We start from the raw sequence: 18,995 nt of genomic DNA on the forward strand, positions 1-18,995 counted from the left end.
GTGTTGTGGGCAGCCCTGAGCCTTCTCTCCCCATTTAGCATCCTTGTTCCTTTCTGGCCCCGGGGCTGTAATGAATTAGCTGTAGTTAACTCAGGAGCAGACTTGCCCTCTGTGTCTGTTTGATGCTCTGTGTCTGGGTGCAGCTCTTGGGCCATCTCCAGGCACTGATGGCAGTCGCTATGAAGGTGCTCCTCACCTCTCTCTTCTCGCTGCCCTGCTGTCGGCACACGAGCGGGTACCACGTAGCAATACATCACTGCTGCTTGAACATCTTCCTATCAGTGCTGGCTCCAGGGCTCACTGTGTTTGTGTGCTCTTGTGGCTGTGAAAAGGACTCAAGGGTGAGCAGGGAATAGCTGCATCCCCAAGACTCAACCTGCCAGGCCAAACTGTCCCCGGACATCCCCGTGCTGTCCCCGGACATCCCCGTGCTGTCCCAGGACATCCCCGTGCTGTCCCAGGACATCCCTGCTCTCTCTGGCCTCAGGCAGGCAGGGCACGACTGTGCCAGAGCCTCACTGCTCATGCACAAACTGGATTTTATTCCCTGGACACCGAGAAGGGATGACACCTTTTTCCATTGCCAGCACAAGTGCAATTCTCTGGCGAGGCAGTGGAGAGGGACGGGTGGGAAACGCAGCCCGGCAAAGGCAGTAGGTGGGATGCGGCAGCTTCTGCCTGTCCTCAGCTTAGGAGCTCCCAGGCACATGAGTCAGAGGTTACTTCTATTCCCTTTCTGGAGCGAACAGTGTTTTCAAGCTTTTCTTTGCAGCTATACAGGCTGAAAAAAAGAAATCATTTTAGAAAGCTGAAATCTGCTGCTTTCAGGGAATAAGCCGAGTCCTGCAGCCAGAGCTTTAGTATTGCAAAACCCATCCAAATTGGCAGCACTGAGGCAGTGGTGTTCATGCCTGTTCCTTCATGCCACCCAGCAGGCTGCTTAAGACTTCCACTGCCACTGAGCAAGCCAAGCAACTAAGTATTTTGAGCACTTTCTTCACATTTGCTACGAATTTTTTCAAGTTTTTCAAATTTTTTTCAGGATCCTTGTGATCTTTGGGGAACAAAAAAGGGAGGAAGGGGAGCTGAAAGGGAAACAGCTGGTTCATTTGCATGCAACCATATAAACACACGGCGAGGTCCGATGGAAGGAGCCGGTGGAAGGGGTCTGGCACTGGGGCTGGGCTGAGCCTCCCTGCAGACAGACCCTGTGGAGGGCTCAGCTGGTTTTGCAGATCCGTGGCTCTCGGGTGAATTCCTGCTTTTCCAGCACTTACACTCGTTGTTGTTGTTGCCCAGTTGCCCAACCCCAGGCTGTGACGGCAGCGGACACATAACGGGAAACTATGCCTCTCACCGCAGGTGGGTTGACCTTTTTCTCATGGTTCGGACTCTAAAGACAACTTTTCTTTTCTTTTAGTATATTTTTTGACCATGTGGATAGTTTGGTTCTGTTTCCTCCCAACCTCTGACCTTCTGTTGCCCCTCTCCCTCACCCCCCTACCCTGGCCCTTTTTCTTTTTCCTTTTTTCCTTTTTTTTTTTTTTTTTTTTTTTTTTTTTGCTTATCCAGATATTCCATCTCTTCTCTTTCAGCCTTTCTGGTTGTCCTCTTGCTGACAAGAGCCTCAGAAACCTCATGGCTGCCCACTCTGCTGACCTCAAGTATGTTTGTGCTCAACTTGGAACTCCTTTTTTTTCCTTTTTTTTCTACCCTTTTTTCTCTCTTCCCCCTCCCTGCCCTGCTCTGCTTTTGCTTTTCCATCCCCTCCCTTCTCCTTTCAAAGAGCCGATCAAAATCCACCTGCGAGGAGCTCTGGTGGAGCCCAGCCTCCAGCTGCTGCATTGGGAAGAGTCAGCATCACGGAGCAAGGCTTATTTTGGGGAGGTGGGGACCACGACAGTGATCAGAAATAATCTGGACCCCTGGAAGGTTTCCTTTGGGCACTGTAGACATGTGCTATTTTCTTTTTCATTTAACGTCTTTTCCCAAGCTCTTGTTTCCCTAGTTTGTGCCATAACCCTGTTCATTCAGCATTTTTGTATGGCTCTCAAATAATCCAAAGCCTAGATAAAGGCACACGCTTTATTTTTGAGTAGAGACACAGCTGGCAAAATACCACCAGGACATAGTGAAAAGAAGCCAACTCTTTTGGAGAACCTAGGATGCTAATTTTATGGTGAATTTTAGGCGTTGTTTGGAATGCAGTGACAGAGGTTCCTATTCATTTCCGTGGGAGTTTGATTTGCAAGGGAATGAAAGAGAGAGCAAGCAAACACTTGGTGAGGCCAGATCCTGAGCCAGCGGCAAAGGGCTCACAGGCACACGAATTTCTTTGTTCCCATTTCTGCTCCTGATGGGAGGAACCCGGTCTTCATATTTTCATTCAAATATCTTCCTCTGAATCCTGTTTTCAGCTTTGCTGCTGTCTTCCCAAAGCTCCTCATTTTCACTAGGAGCTTATTTTTCACAAGAGGGTTTCCTAAATTCTCTCTTAGGTTGCCTCCCCTGAAGACAGGTTTAATAGAAATGGTATTTAAAATAGATGGAGACACTGGGAGGACCTGAACCCTCCTCCATCCAACCTACATCTCTGGGGAAAAGCTAATTGTGAATTTTTTTCCATGGAGCTGGCCTATTTTTGGAGGCCAATTCTTCTCTGAGCTCCCTGCTTTGCTGAATCCACTTTCAGGATTATTTAGACACTGAGATATTCATAACTATAACTGAAGAGCCTCTACCGAGAGTAAAACCTCATGGGGGACTTCACATTGCAAAGGCTCATCATAAAAAAAAATAAAAAAGTCCTGTGTCCTGTATGCAATCAGTGATGTTTGGAGCCATGGTAAGAACAGTCAAGTCAGATGGAAGCCCCTTTGGTCATTAAGGTAGTCAGTAAAGCCCCAAATCCCTTTTTGGTGGCCTGGAGGGCAGTGTGGGTCCGGGACTGCTCTGCACCCCGCCGCCGATGGTGCTGGTGCCAGGAAAAATGTTTGTTAACTGCCTGCTCCTTATCACAGAGGAGGAGAAAAGTAGCTGGATTAGTTGATATTAATAGAATATGCTAGTGGAGGGAAAGGACTCGCATGATTAGCGCTAAGTACACTTAATCATGCATTATAGACGATATACATTTTGAGAGAACCTCTTAAGAGAGCTTTGCTGAACTGGTGTTTCTCCAACAGCCTTAAAGAATAGCCCAGTGATCAGGCAATTAGCATTAAATGTATTGAAAGCTCTCAGGAACAGTGCCCATTTCCAGTAAGGGCCCGGAGAAAAAGCAAACAGGGTCATCCCTGAGACCAGGGATCGCGCCGAGCCTTGCTGTGCAGCATCCCCTGCTCCCCTTGGGCATCCGATGTCAGCGCTTTTCATCAAAATACACAATATATATAAACCAGGAGACTTCTGGCCAAAACAAAGCTTTTTAGTGTTATTTCCCAAATACTGCTTTTTTTTTTCTTCTGTGTCCTGGTGAGGATGGGAGCAGAGGAGGGAGAAAGAGAAGAGGATTTGGAGATATTACAGATAGCGCAGTCATCACTTTCCACAACTTCAGATAAGGCCATGTCAGTATTTCTATTATAAATTCTATTTCAGGGGTTAATATCCCCAATACAAAAAAAAAAATAGCTCTAGGCTGGAACATGTAATAAAAGGTCTCTGTCAGTATGATTTGTCTCCAGATAATTAAAAATAAAACTCAAATCACTTCTCTCCCTGTTTTAAAAGTCCTGAAAGGCAAAAGGAGTTCGGTGTTAGTGTTTTCATAATTTCATCCCACCCTGAAGCTAGAACAACAAAGAAATAGTTTTGCTTTCTATTTTAACAGCGTGTAACAGGGAAATGTCACAGTCATCTCCTAATCCTGTCATTTCTAACTGAGTTGGAGAATTTGCACCCTCCTTGGGGTCCTGCTGGATGTGTCCCTTCTCTTACTGCACCAGACCTATGTGCATTTATGTTTTCCTGGGTCTGAGCAGGCCAAGCCTTGGTCCTGACTTAGTCTCACTGTCACCCTTCTGGGACCAGGATGTGTCCCTGCTCTCCCTCCCTAGGTGAGGTGGCAATTTTTTTCGCCAATGGAGACTCTTCAATGACCCACAAATGCCAAACCCTCCCTCAGAGCTGGTGCAAAGAGGAGAATTTTGATATTTTCTAACAAACATAAAAGAGGACTTTTTAAAAGGCTGTTTTCCAAGCTGCAGATATAAAGGCATCTGTGGAAATCATTGCTCTGTTGACTCTCAGGGGCCAGAGAGCATCCCAACTATACCGTTGCCTAGGTCAGGCATGAGCTTGCCCAAAGGCAGTGGCCTCGGGGGCTGCCCATGCACCGTCATGTGTTGCCCATCAGTTCACTGCAGTGTCCTGGAGACGCATTGGTCTCTGCTCTGCGGTGGGCTACCAACCAGTGCTACCAAACCAGGCACCGGTGGCTTTAAAAATGGGGATTGAGAAAGTGGGGGCACAGCAAAATCCTCCCTCGAAGAGAAAAGGCACTCTGCAAGCTGGTGGGCATACCGTCAGCTTTGCTCGCTCCGGCTCAGAAGCCAGCAGCTGAGCCCCCCCTGCTTGTCCCGCGGCAGCACCATGGATTTCCTCCCCCGGTACTAATCACTTGACTCACACAGCCCTGGCTAATTGGCAGACTGGCAGGCACATTCTCGGCGAGCACTCCTCGCCTCTCTTCCTTGTCCCCATGACAACTTTTATGTCTGCCGAGTCACCTACAGCATTTGGAGCAGATCTTTGTGCTCGTGGTCCTTCATATCCCCTCACCTTTCTCGCTTCTGCGCCCTTAATGATGCGGTGCTTAACTCGTGCCATTCTCTTCGTTGCCGCTCGGTAGGTCTTGCAGCCCCTGCTAGCCTTTGTGCAGGTTTGTGTGATCACACAACTATTCTTCAGGCTTTGCTTTCAGTCACCTCCTGGAGTGCTGGATGCTTACCTTCAAACCCATGATCATGGCTGCATCTTCAAAGACCCCTTTATAATGGCAGCAGCTGAGGACCGAGGGGCAGGTTTTGCACCGAAGCACCAAAAGCTGCTGGTGCACCGTGCGTGGTGACCTGGTGATCTCCAGCCCAAGGTCCCACAGGCAGCTGTCCCCTTGCAGACCCCCCTGTCCCTTGCCCATGGTGTTATGGATGGAGGAGACCCAAGGTTAACCTAACCTTTTCCCTCCTGTTCCTTCATTACTTGCCATCAGAGGCATCAAATGGTTTTGGACTCTGAGGACCCTCCTGGGGTGGGGTGTCTGCTTGCCCCCAGTGAGACTAGCCCCCACCAAACCACCCAGAACTCAGCTGAGGCCTTCTCTTGGGCTTCCCTTTGGTGTTGGCCAAGGTGGCCCCGGAGGAGAAAGTTTGATGGCCAAGTTGTCCAGAGTTGTAGGCTATTTAGGCTATATTCCTGGTCTCCTGTCTATGCTTGCATCCAGCCCAATGGCCCTGGATGTTACCTGCCACCTCCTTACATCTTGCTCAGGAAGACGGACGCTGTCCTGGAGGTCTTTTTTTGGCTTCTTTCTTATCATCTCCTGAGCTGTCCCCTTCATGATGGTGGGGACAGAGGCTGAGACCCACGTCCCTCCGCTGGAGAGCAGCTACCAGCCGCGCTCCCAACATCCCCACCTCTTCCCACTGATGCTCCTCTCCAGTGCCGACATCACGCAGCGATGCATTGACTTTGGTGTCATGGATATTACAGATCACACCTTGTTCTTACAGAGGCAGAAGGGGCAGGAAGAAAAACCTGCTTCTGTGTTGACAGTTCCTAGATTTCTCTTTGAAATGAGCTGTCACAAAGCGTCGATCCTCTGCTCGCATCCCCGGGCTAATCTGAGCATCCCTTTCCTCCGCAGGTGCCCTACTCCTGGTTGTGATGGCTCTGGTCACATAACAGGAAATTATGCATCGCATAGAAGGTAAGATCTCCCTTAAATTATTTTCTCTGTAGCTTCTTTCTGGGTTTTTTTTGTTGTGTTTTTTTTTTTTTTTTTCTCCCCTGCAGTGGGCAGAGTTGTAAAGTTCTGAATAAAACATTAATGTTACTGACAACTGAAGCTTATTTTCATCTCTTTAATCTGACTTCTCTTTTTTTTTTTTTTTCTGATGTTTCCAGCATCTGATTAGAAGCTCCCTTCAACAGAATAAAAGACAAAGGGTCAGATTTTAGCTGATGCAATGTTCCTGTTAATAATGCTACCTATTTATGACTTCTATTATCACTTTAGAGCATTAATAGCAGAGAGCTGGGCCTTCTGTTTCAACAATTCCATTAAACATCGCAGGCTGTTAGCAGATATCTTCTTATCTAGACACCATTAATTACTGTCCATCTCCCTCAATTTTTTATTATATTTTTTTTTCCTCCTGACTTCTCCTCGTGATGTGAAGCTGCAAAACGAGAGAGATCAAAAACACTGTGCGAAATTCAAGGGAAAGATGACTGAAGCAGGGGAATAGCAAATGCAGTGATTCTGCCAGTGAGACAGGCCTTTCTTCTCTTTTTAACCACAGTCTGTCAGGCTGCCCTCGTGCCAAGAAAAGTGGGATCAAGATCACCCCGACAAAGGATGATAAAGAAGACCCAGAGCTGATGAAGTAAGTCTGGAGAAAACTCCCAAGTGGCCCCTTTCACTCGATCCCCCTTGCCTTGCACAGATTTACGTGGGGAGCAGCATCCATCCCGCATCCCCCCTTGCTTGTGCTGCTGGGAGCATCGTCTGCCCACGCTGGCGCGGGTGCTGCCAAAGCTCTCCTGCTGCTTTCCGGGGAATTTTTCCCTGATCCCCAAAATGGTGATGTAATTTTGAACTTTGATTGGAAAACTGGGTCATGGGGAGGTAATGGTGTATTTTTTTATTTGTTTTTGCAGATGTGAAAGGTAGGCTGGTAGGGCACGAACAGTTCCTCTCCTGCCTGTGCTTTATATAATTCCCAAAAAAAACCCACCAGTGTTGTAAATGAGGGTAAAACCCCACAGTCAAGCAAAATGTTGCAGGTTTTCAGGCAGTAATGGGCAGGCGAGGGGTGCTGGAGGGCTCCCTTAACTCCCAGGAACGTGGTAGAAATAGAAGCAATCCAGTACTGAGTCGGGTCAGGATCCAGTTACCCCGAATAAGACGCGTTTTGTCGAGTCTTTGCCATGGCTGAATATTCAAAGTGAACAGAAAAAGCCTTTTTCTGCTGCCTCGGGCTGAATTTTTCAAAACATCCCAGGGGTTTTATTCCTACTGGGAACAGGGATTTTAAACCTCTTGGCCTGCTTCAGGAGCTTTCATTTGCTGTGAAATCCATTTGTCCTGACTTTGAGCAAGCCCGAGCACCGCGGGCTCGGCGCCCAGGGCCTGACGCGAGGTTCGGGGTCCGTGCCTCAACCCCTCACGCAGCTACAGGGCGCCAAAGCCTTTACAGCAGGGCTGGGGCAAGCACTGACTCCAACATCCTATTTTTTGTTAACCCAGAGCATCCCCAGCCTTTCTGGAGCCTGTCCGCTCACCCAGCAAGTGCAGGTGGGGGGCGTGAAAAAGAAACATGGAAAAACTTATCAACCCCCTGCAAGACTTTCTGGATGCCCATGAACGCTGGGATTTCTGGCCAAACCCCTTTGGCTCAGCAGACTGGCCCCAAATGTATCTTTTTTTCCCCCATTTTAGCCCTAGGGCATGTCTTGCCCTTGCAGAAGGGCAGAGGTGAATACCTCCGTGTACCCAGGTTTTGCCCTGGAGCAGAGGCTGAGCCGGAGCGGGAACCGGTGGGTGCGGAAGAGCCCCGCGGGGGCTGCGGGAAACCGGGATGCGCGAGCTGGGGGAAGGACCTTTAAGGAAGAGATGATATTTGAGCCATCTGCTCTGTTCTTACTCCTCAGTCTACAGGAAGGAAAGCCTCCCAGTTAAATGAACCATGTGATAATTAGCAGGAGTTAGCGGAGTTTATTAAAAATTAAGCAACCTACTCAAGAATCTGTGGGGAAAAAAGCCTTTTTTGGCTCAAATACACTAAATTGCTGGCGGCATTGTAATGCTGTGCCATTAACCAGTGACACAGTGAAGGAAAGGACAAGCAGCAAATGCTGTCGTGCAACTTGCGCGTTTGCTTCTCTTACCGCAGTCGGAGGACCCGCTCGGGACGCCGTCCCTCTCCATGTTTTCCCCAGGGACACGTGCCCTGCGGGGCTGGGAAGCCGTGGCTTTGCTCTTCCTTGCCTGCCCCGTTCGGGGCTGGGACCGGTTCGGGATGTGCCAAGCAGCTCCTTGAGTGCAGTTTCTCTGCAAAGAGAAACTTCCCAGCGCAAGGAGGAAGGGGCTTTTATACGGCTGTTTTGTTATGGTGCAGCTGGCGCTTCTGTAGGAACACGGGACGAGCTGTCAGGGCATCCCCAACCATGGTCCCCCCCCTGCACCCCCACCAAGGGTTGGGTCTCTCCTAGTCCACCCTAAAGGTGCAAACGCTGGGAAGCTAAAGTGGCAAGAAATGGGGTTGGAGCATCACCAGAGCTGGGATTTTCTGACCTCTAGAAAGCTGATGCCGTCCACCCCCGGGCTGGCCTTGGAGGCTGTTGAGGCTCCGCTGCTCGCTCGGCAGCGGGACTGCGGGTGCAGGCAGTGCCGGGTGGGCACGGGGGTCTCCGTGGCACGAGGGCACGAAGGCATCCCCCGACGTCCCGTGGTTCAGGCAGCAACCCCCGCTCCCCCAGTACGCGCAAGGAGGAGCAGAAGCTCCTCCGAGATGTGCAAAACAACACGGCGCAACGATCCCTTCGCTGCCGCCTTCCCCCAGCCCCTGGAAAGCTCACGTTCTGCCTCCCGCAGCAAGGTGCGCCCGGCGCAGGTTTGCATCGAGGAGCTTTGGCTCTAAATCCTCCTCCGGCTGCTCCAAGCGCCACTTGGAACCCGGCCGAGTTTTGCACATCGCCACTGAGGAGAAAGTCATTTAGTCCCTGTTGTTTTTTTGCTGTTCATCCTTCAAGTAATTTGCTACAGACGTGATTGAACAGATCACCTCAACCTTCAGCTCAGCCCTGGCATAAAACAGAAGCATTCACGGCTGCCTAACTGATCAAACACTACTGGTGCTTCTGTTAAATAATAATAAATTAAAAAAAAAAAATTAAAAAATGTCCAAGCCAGCTGTTTTCTACAATAAGGGTCTAGTTTTTTTTTTAACAATGAAAATGTAATGAAAGTTAAATTAACAGCGTAAAATATGTAACGGTTGGGCCGTAACGACTGCATACTAAATGCCGGGGTTTGTCTCTTTCTCTCTGGTTCTTTTTTTTCCCCCCCTCTCCTTTTCCTCCTGAGGATTCAGTAATTTGCTCGTGATCATATAAAAGCAATGATGTTATGAATTTACTGAGGATCCTGCTGGCAGGGATATTATAAGTGAATTGTGCTGCATTTGCAGCTGATTAAAATCGAGATCAGCATTTTTCAAATTATCTTGGGAAAAGGCTGGGTGTACAGCTCCCCCCTTCTGCTGTCATCTCCCTTTTGTACGGAATATAAACAATCAGGGTAATCATTTCTGCGGTGAAACACAGCTTGCGATTTTCAGGAGCAGCTCAGCGGATATTTTGCTGGGGAAACTTAAGTCCCTAATTGCTTTCAGACTGAGGACACGGGGTTATTTTTGCCATTTCTTACCTACTTTTCCTTCCACCCCTCCTTTTTTAGAGTAACCTCCCTTGAGTAATAAACTTTTAACTGTATTTAAAATTCATGAGCATCTTTAAACAAACGCAAACCAGAGCAGAAACGTTAATAGATAAACCGGGCTTTGTCGAAGGGCTGAATTTAGTGAGTATGCCATTAGGCGGGGAGTTTGCGAGCAGGGAGGAATGAGGTGCCTTTTAGAGAGGCACTCATCCTCTGGGCAATTAGCACAAGTTCTGTCAGTGCTTCCGTGACGCCCCTTGCACCTCCTGTACGCTTTAACTGGCCGTAAATGGTGGCAGAAGCACCGGGGCAGGACGGCTCATGCGCTGCCTTGATGGTAATTCCCACTTTTATACCCTTGTGAGCGCAGGTTGATCTCTTTGTAGCCACGGGTATGAACCAGGAGGAGGAGAAGGCAAGCGAGGCCGTGCCGTGGCTGCAGGCTGAGCGGTGCCCCAGGGTTTATTTGTCGTGTCTGATGGGGTACGGGCTCAGAAACCCCTCGGACACCCTCCTTGCAGGAGCAGGTTTGCAGCTTTTCGGTGCACAGGCTGAAGCTTGACCAGCTCCCGGGTCAGGGGCCGGTTCACGAGGAAGGGTTGCGTCCCCATGGGCACAGCCAGTGGTCTTAGATTGCGTTGACCATGCTAGTGTGATAGAGTTGATGACCTGGGTTCCTCAGCAGAAACACCAGACAGAGCCAGCTGTAAATGCGTGATGGTTCAGTGAGAGCGTGTCAGCCTTGGGGTAATGTCAGGATCCCACGTCAGGCAGCCCCACCTGCCGTGTTTGCCCTCAATGAGGCACCAAGCACGTGGTTTGGGACACCATGGAACCTACTTTTGCTGCAAGTGTGAGTGTGATGTGACCTCCACAGTCTCTTGCAGGATTTACCTTGGTTCTCTTTGGCTCTTTTGAAGGGGCAGTCGTAGCTCTTAATTTCCCGTCTGCCTTTTCTACCAACTAAGCACCTACCCCATAAAGTCTAGATGAGATCCCCAAATGCAAACACTCTCTTCCCAGGCTTTCTCATTCCTGCTCATCCCTAATTTCCTTATGTCCCTCTTCATTCCCGTGATGTAAATTTTGGTAATTCCCTGTGCCCAGGTGTCCTGTTCCTGGCTGTGTTGGGCTCGGACACATCAGTGGCAAATACGCCTCTCACCGGAGCGCATCAGGGTGCCCTCTCGCAGCCCGCAGGCAGAAAGAAGGATCGCTCAACGGCTCCTCGTTTTCCTGGAAGTCGTTGAAAAACGAAGGTCCAACCTGCCCCACCCCGGGTTGCGATGGCTCCGGCCATGCCAACGGGAGCTTCCTCACTCACAGAAGGTGAATCACAGGGTTGAAATCACCGGGAGCATGACAGCATTGCCATGGACTAGCCTACCTGCCTGCAGATGCTGCTTGAGCGTCGTTCACCTCTTCATGCAGAAGGCTCAACAGCTGGTGCTTTGGATGCTGACCTCACTCAGCTTGCTCCAGGGCTGGAGCTTTCTGCAAATGCGTAGTTGTTTTAATATTGCAATGGTGAGCTGTGGATTGGGCAAAATCATGAAAATTGGTAATATAATGTCCTTCCGTGAGCAAGCCAGAACAGGGCTTGGGCACCCCAAACCGGGGTTTTGACGCCCAAACCAGCCAGAGTTGTCTCACCTCCCTCCCCTGTCATGCCCTCTCTTTTAGGAAACAATGTGGTTTTTAATCTCTACTCAGAGAAAATTGCTCTCACTTTATAAATGGGGAGTTTTGTGGCATTATTCATAAAGCAATTTCCTCTGTACCATAAAAAGCTTTTAGAAGAACTCTCTCGCAGCATGAACTCCACCAAATGGTACATGCTCTTGTTGGGAGCACAAGCCCCTATAAATACCGACAGTTTATGAAGCCCTTTTTTACTTGCTTTTCAGTTTGTCAGGGTGTCCAAGAGCTACTTTTGCTGGGAAGAAAGGAAAACTCTCAGGGGATGAAATTCTCAACACAAAGTTCAAGACCAGCGATGGTAAGGTTTTTCACTCCTTTTGCTTTGCAGGTGTGTCAGGGTATTGAGCCCGTGTATCTTTTTCTTTGCAGACTGGGGAAGTTTCAACACAGAAATCTGGCTTCAGATTTGCAAGCTTGTCATGTGCTATGAACACCCATTTCCTGGGTTGCCTGGGTGTTGGGGTGGTGTTGTACTGGCACCGCTCCCTGAGTGACACACTGGGAGGGAGCAGGTAAAATGATAAAGAAGGAGTTTCCATCATGAAATTCCAGGCAAAAAGAATTAATGCTGAAACTGAGATTTTTTTTTTTTTAATTTTTTCTTTAATATTCACTGGCATTTTTACAAATCACTTGCAGCCATTCAGCGATTTTCACCTATTCAGGGCTTTTAATCCTGCAGATATTTCTGGATCTGGAATTTTGTTAGCGATGGCACTTTGCATTTCCAGTGCTATTACTGAGGTTTCTGTGGTATTTGACAAGGTTCAGGCATTTGGCTTGAACAGTTGTATAGTTTGGAATCTATAAATACCTGCACTCTTCTAGAAATATTGCTTTATTTCATGAACCTCGTAATTTCTAATCAAGACATGCATTAGTTTTTTTTAAATAGCATCTTCCTAAACTCAGGACTGAGAGAGACTTGAGTTTTCAGGGCAATCAACCTTGCAGGGTGCATGGATGTGCTGGACTCCAATCACTATGCTGTCGCTGGCTTTTGCATTTACATATTGACCTATAAAGTATCATTGAACTGTGATGCTAAAAACCTTACTAAAAAAATAAAAATAAATATAAGCAAGTGAGATGTGCATCCTGTTTAGAGGATGCAAAAGCAAAGGCACAGACTTTGTGAATGGTGATGTCTGCGCAACAGGATGGGCTCAGCAGAAAGCCCGACATTTTTGCTTATCCCGCAAGCGTTTGCTGACTGCCCATGACCTTCTCTCCCACAGTTCTGGAGAACGATGAAGAGATCAAGCAGCTGAACAAGGAGATCAGTGAGCTGAACGAGTCCAACTCGGAGATGGAAGCGGCCATGGTGAAACTGCAGTCGCAGGTTTGTGTGCTTGGATGTGTGCCCAAGCCCACAGATGCATGGCCAAGCCCCTGACACGGGTGGTGGTGGGTGCCGTTGCGTGAGCCTTGGTAACCCTGCCATGCGCCTTGCTCTGCAGATCTCCACCATGGAGAAGAACCTGAAGAACATTGAGGAGGAAAACAAAATCATAGAGGAGCAAAACGAAGCCCTGTTCCTGGAGCTCTCAGGGTTGAGCCAGGCTCTAATCCAAAGTCTTGCCAATATCCGCCTTCCGCACATGGTAAGAAACTTTGACAGCGCTCGCCCCAGCTGGCGTGATCGAGGGAGCCGTGCCAAACCCAATTCACCATAAGGCTTACGTACAATTAAAGAGTGGGAGAATTTCTCTATATACACCTACATGTCCTTTACAAGATCAGTACTTTTGCCTTATCTCTGAAGCTTGCATTATATCTCCCTTTTGTTGTCATTTTCTGCTGATCTCTCTTTGTATCTATTGTTCTGTCTCATTACATCTGGGAGCATTATCACAAAATAGGAAACTTTATCAAGGGCACCCAGCGCCTTTTAGGCTAAGACAGCACAAGCAGAGATCAGGAGGGATTGGATTTCAACGTCAGAAAGATCTTACAGCTCCTATTATAATGCAGGTAGTTTCAATTCGGGTTTGAATAGCTTGCAGCCAAAGAATAGCATTCTTAAAGAGAGTGTATTTTGTTTAATTTAGCAAGGTCTAACAGCCCACAGCATGTTACAGAGAGTTACTGCAAAATGAAAAGACTGCATTAAAATAGTACAACCACAAAAGGCTATTAATTACCTTCTCTCTATTCCCAGGAATGTAATTACTGTTGTCAAAAGCAGGTGTGTGGAGGGGGGGGTCTCGTGTTGTTGGGGAAGCTGTCCTCTTACAACTCATAAAGACCATCGCAATGATCATAGGAATGAGCTTTTGATTTATTTTTTTCTGCCTTTTTTTTTTTTTTTTTTTGGGAATCCTTTTCATTGGGGTTTGTATTTAATTTCAGGCTGGTTGGAGAGAAGCCATCCTCCAGCAGAGCAGTTTTGGATAGTATTCACCCAGCTGCCTAACTGGCAGAAAACCGCTCGCTGAGTGCTTTTCTGTAAAGTGTTTGACACATAAAGGTCAAATAAACCGTTCAGCAAATATTTTTTCAAGGTTTCAGGCAACTCCAATTACATATTGCCCACGAGACTTGTATGCTCATTTTATTCCTATTCTTTTTCTTCCTTCTCCCTTTCTTTTTTCCCCATTAACTCCAAGTTAGACATTTGCAAGGTTTCCGCCCCTCAAAAGCAAAAGCTGTAGCGCGGCGGCGTGCTGGTGTGGGCAGATGCAAGCCCAAGGTGACCGGGCTCCTGTCCTAACTTTGCCTTTGATTCCCTCCGTGATGCTTCAGCAGTCCCTGCCTCCTCTCATCCTCCAGCCCTTCATTTCCATGGCTTAATTCAGCCTCAAGCCTGTCAAACTGCCTGCACACGCTTAACCTGATGCTGTTAATAGTTCCACAAGGCCAATGCATAAAATTAAGGACCCAGTTAAGATGTGTCAGGGTCAGGGGTTGCACAGTGAGATTCCCGTACGTACAACACCACGCACAAAAAGGGTCCGATGGGGAGACCTTTGGCTGTCGGTACATACAGACGATTAATTGCAAAGAAACATCTCAGCCTCTTCCTGCTCTATTACTAACACTTTTATTTGGTTTTGTTGGCTACAGGAGCCAATTAGCGAGCAGAACTTCGATGCGTACGTGAACACGCTGACCGACATGTACACCAACCAGGAGTGCTACCAGAACCCGGAGAACAAGGACCTGCTGGAGAGCATCAAGCAAGCTGTCAAGGGCATCCAGGTTTAGTGCCGCAGGACGGAGACGAGGAAGTGAGCAGACTGTAAGATGGAACTTTCCCTCCAAGTATTCAGGTTTACAAGTTGGAAAACTTGTTTAATGAATGAAAAAAAAAAAAAAAAAAAAAAAAAAGAAAGAAAGAAAAAAGGACCAAAATGTAACCAAGAGGCCATTTCTGAGACATGGAACTGATTGAACTCAATGTTCTCGTTTACTTAACTTTGGACCTTCTTGAGAAAAGTGGGATTTTTCTACCTGGACCACGAGGTAGATCAGGATGGAAGGTTAAATTCTCCAGTAGGCTGTGGGGCTTGGTAGCTGGTGAAGAGCAGGCATCTTTCATGAGTTGCCACGCTCTTGCAGAGTTGATCCAAGAGTTAAAACGTTACAAGAACAGGGTCTTGTCTGATCCAAGACTAGCATATGACTGGCTTAAACCCTCATGTTGTCTATGGTTGTATGTCCAGATCACCTACTCACACATGAATTATGTTCTATGTTGCTACAAGTGCTGGAGCTGCAAGCTACCTGTAAATCTGAACCTGTGCTGGGCCTCCCAACCCCGAGGTGTTCAGATATCCACTGGGCATGGGAACTCTGAAGTATTATAAAGTAGCTTATTTTTATTTTCTGAAAGAAATCTGAAGAGCAGTTCTGGATCTCCAGTGGAAAGCGCAATGGAAAAAAAGGTTCTCAGGGAAGCTTTTGGAGTTTGCAACTACAGTATTCCTTTGTCTGTTTTAAATATGAGAATAGCTATTATGAATAGGCCAATACCAGATATTTCATACGGAAGAATTCTTAATGTGTCATGGTCCGGTGTATATGATTTTTTGGAAGTCAGTTTGATGACAGTTCTGGTTCTTTTCATTATTGTGATCATCCTTACAGTGGCGCAGTACTGCCAGTCCAGAGATCATACATCAATGCCAGAGAACGTTCGAGATTGTGATGAACAAAGGAAAAAAAAAAAAGAAACAAAAAAACAACAAAAAGAGAGATGTTAATTGATGGCCAGCAAAGTGCTTACCTACCATGAATCAGTAGCTGATTTCTTACACGTATCCATAGGGCAATGGGTATTTTTTGTTTTGGTGTTCTATGTTTTGCGCAAAATCACAGCGCAAGCGCCATTCTGAGAAAAAAAAAAAGGGGGGGGGGGGGGGGGACAAAAAAAGAGTATTCAGGTATTGGGTATTCTTCCAAAGAAGCATTTTGTAAGCAGCTCGGTACACGCAGCCCACTGTGCACTTCAAGAACAACTCTATGAATGTCTTTGCGACGCTGCCCTCCAGCAGCCGCTCCACCGCGCGCGGAGCCGGCTGTCGCCCCGCGGGTTTGCTCTCCCTGATGTTCACTCCCGTCCGGAGCTCGCTGTCCCCCTGCTGCAAACACTTCGGAAGCACAGAGGGGGCAAAACCCCGCGAGGGGTCTCAGCGCGGGGAGCTCCCACGTCCCGCATCCCTCCCGGCGGCGGGGCGGGCAGGGCTGGCGAGGATTTTGCTGACCCATTCTAAAGGCAAGACTGTGGTGTCGTTTCGAGCCCAATCCTGCAGATATTTAGGGCATAATCCATGATTCAGAGAAGTCAGTAGAAAGCTTCCCAGCGATCGCAGCGGCCACTGGATCCGGCCTCGAAGCTCCCGAGCAGCTGGACTCGTGCCGGTTCCCGTTGCGTTCAACGGGGCAGCTGGCGCGGGTGGGCTTGCTCACGTACTTAAGTGTTTGCAGGATCAGACTCCATGAGTTCACTTATTTTAGAACCCATTCCAAGTGCAAAAATACAAAAGAAAGGGGAAAAAAAAAAAAAAAAATAATTTGAGGTGTTAAAAACACAATGTTCTTAACATGTAAATAGAGTCCAAATTGATTGTGACTGCAATTCAGTTAGTATTTAAAAGTAGAGAAATTGCACTTCCTGGAAGAAAGAGAGGAAAAAAAAAAAAAAGTAGTTAGTTTAATTATCCTGTAAATTATTTAATTTTGGCAAGATGTATGTAATTTATATTTACAACACCTTATGTTACCTTTTTGCTATTTATTTAACTTTTTTATTTATTGATTTTATACTTATTTTAAACTGGACACCGCACCATAGAAAAGAAGATAAAAGAAGCAAAAAAAAGTTAAAAATTAAAACTTTTGACCATAAAAAAATGATATTCCAAAAAAAAAAAGAAAAAAAAAGAAAAAAAACCCTATCTACAACTCCTACTTGTAATTTTGATGCAACCAAGTTATTTTTTATATATTTTGTTATTTATTCTTTTAACGATGGGAATTTTTTTAAAGATATTTTATAACTGAGACATTTTGATAATTTTTTGGTTTGTTTTTTTGTGGGGGCAGGGGCACCAGGGGGAAGAGAGACTTTCTCAGTTTTTCTTTTCTTTTTCATTCATATTGTTTCAGGCACTGATAACAGGAAACGAAAATTCTGTATTTATTATTTATTTAATATTTAAGTCGGGAAAAAAAAAATGAACTGTGCTCTTGTTGTATATTTATTTTGTCGTTTGTGTGTCAGTTATGTGATGACTGAGTACTTGTTTATGTGAAGGAATACTGTTAATATTTAAATAATAAAGAGTCACATTGAAAGTTATAGCAGGCTACATGTTATTCTGTGAAAACGAATACTGTGATCTACTTTCCTCAGGAAATGTATTTTGCAGACAGAACTTCCTTATGTAATGGCAGGGTTATTTCGTAATAAAACCCAGTTCTGTTTGTGACTTTAGTTCCTATGGTCTTTCTTCGAGCTGCTGCCAACGTCCCCAGCGGGTCCCCGATGGCCTTGGTCCTTGCTCCTGCGCCGTGGCTTGAGGGTCGGCGTGTGTCCCTCTCGGAGCTGCGGCCGGGGACTGCCCACCCCAAACCTGGCTCCCCCCGCCTACTAAATTGGGGGATTTAGGGGGAATTTAGGTTTGGTATCTCTGAACGCTTTGGAGAACAAGGAGCTGTCACCATCCAGCCAAGCGGGTGCCTAAAATCCCGCTAGTCCCACGATGGGGAGAATCACAAGTCCAAGCAAAGGTACGTATTTATTCAGTTGGTTGCTGGAGCCCCTTTCCCAAGGCAGAAGGGCCGCGTCCCTCCGGGCAGGGGTCGCATCCTGCACCCCCGCACTCGGCATCCCCGGGATTTCGCAGCTTCGTGCTCCCGCGGGCGGTGTGCGAGCAGAGGCGATGCCATCGGGAGCGGTGCAGGAGATGCCGGCCCTGGGACGGGACACAGAGACGGACGCTTTCCCCTCCTGGATTTACAAAAAAGCCTCGCCAAATTGATCGCTGAGGTTTAGCTAAAATGCTGGGAGATGGCTTGTTTTTGTCAACAAGATTTCCTCACTTAAATCTGCCTGACCGCGATGTTCGCAGATTGCCTTCCTGGAAGAATGGAGCTTTTTCCCTGGCAACAGAGTTTATGTTTTGAAGCAGTGGCAATGAAGAGAATTTCTCACCGGTCTCTGTGTCAGAGACATAATTTCTGAAGTCGCCGAAATTCAATTTCGCTTTACTATAGCTGTAGCTTCGAAGGTGAAATAAGGTAAATCATATTAAGGCTATTTGGAGCTGAGTGAGTTGGGTCAAATGGGAATTTCAGGCAGGTGCATCACCAAGAAATTCAGTTCCCCGATTAACTGACCTGAACTTTCCTGACCATCCCCATGCAGAGGCAGAAGCGTTGTTGGGTTCAGGCAGGAGGTGGTGGCCGTGCTGCAAAGGCACAAGGGTGAAAGGCAGAGTAAAATGGAGCCAAAGGAGTAAGAACTGTAGCCAGAAAAATTTGGAGCCAAGTTTTGGGTAGCCTTAAAGCCTTTCCTCATGCATGTACATGGTCATGGGTGTTCATTGGAAGTTTTTTCTGTCTTCACGGGGTGTCTGCAAGCTGTCCTGGGGCAAGACAACTGGCAGGGCCTTAGGACAGGCTCATGGGGATGGCGTAGGAGAGGACATCCCTCCTGGAGAGGCTGCAGTGATTCTCTTGCTTCGTGCTGGTGGGTTTCCAGGGCCAGCGTGGGGGACAAGCGGGCTGCCAGCTCTGCCACCAGCTCTGCCCTCTCACCCTCCTTTGCACAGGGGACAGAGATTGCAGGTGCAAGTAAAAGTGCAAGGTGGGGGTGATAAGAGTGATCAAACTTAGGGCCCACAGTCTCCCCCAGTTGTGACTGACAGCAAAATGAGGAATTACTAGGAGCCATGAAGCGACACAGCCACTGCAGAGACACCGGGGATGGTTTGTTGCAGACCCTTCATGCTGATCCCATGTGTGCAGCAGGAAGAGACCTTCCCTCCGTGCCCGCTGCAGCCCCAGCTCCTGGCACAGGAGATGTCCTGGGACACAAGCCATCCTGCCTTATCTTCATGTTGAGACAAGCTAGAAACTTCACTGCAGCACTCTCGGCTCTGCTGAAAGCAGTGCTCCTCCTGCC

The 18,995-nt window shown here is 47.6% G+C and overlaps 1 protein-coding gene across 1 annotated transcript in view; it reads left to right on the top strand.

The window, feature by feature from the left end:
- Positions 1 to 14,572, top strand: part of MYT1 (myelin transcription factor 1) — a 34,870-nt gene extending 20,298 nt beyond the window's left edge. Inside the window, exons 13-21 of the mRNA XM_075721351.1 lie at positions 1,300 to 1,362; positions 1,596 to 1,664; positions 5,867 to 5,929; positions 6,525 to 6,608; positions 10,772 to 10,993; positions 11,572 to 11,663; positions 12,604 to 12,707; positions 12,826 to 12,969; positions 14,432 to 14,572. Of these exons, the coding sequence (XP_075577466.1) occupies positions 1,300 to 1,362; positions 1,596 to 1,664; positions 5,867 to 5,929; positions 6,525 to 6,608; positions 10,772 to 10,993; positions 11,572 to 11,663; positions 12,604 to 12,707; positions 12,826 to 12,969; positions 14,432 to 14,572 (982 nt within the window). The remainder of the gene's footprint in view (positions 1 to 1,299; positions 1,363 to 1,595; positions 1,665 to 5,866; positions 5,930 to 6,524; positions 6,609 to 10,771; positions 10,994 to 11,571; positions 11,664 to 12,603; positions 12,708 to 12,825; positions 12,970 to 14,431) is intronic.
- The last annotated feature ends 4,423 nt before the right edge of the window (positions 14,573 to 18,995 follow it).

Source organism: Pelecanus crispus, chromosome 14 (assembly GCF_030463565.1).
Source record: "Pelecanus crispus isolate bPelCri1 chromosome 14, bPelCri1.pri, whole genome shotgun sequence".
Taxonomy (NCBI): Eukaryota; Metazoa; Chordata; class Aves; order Pelecaniformes; family Pelecanidae; genus Pelecanus; species Pelecanus crispus.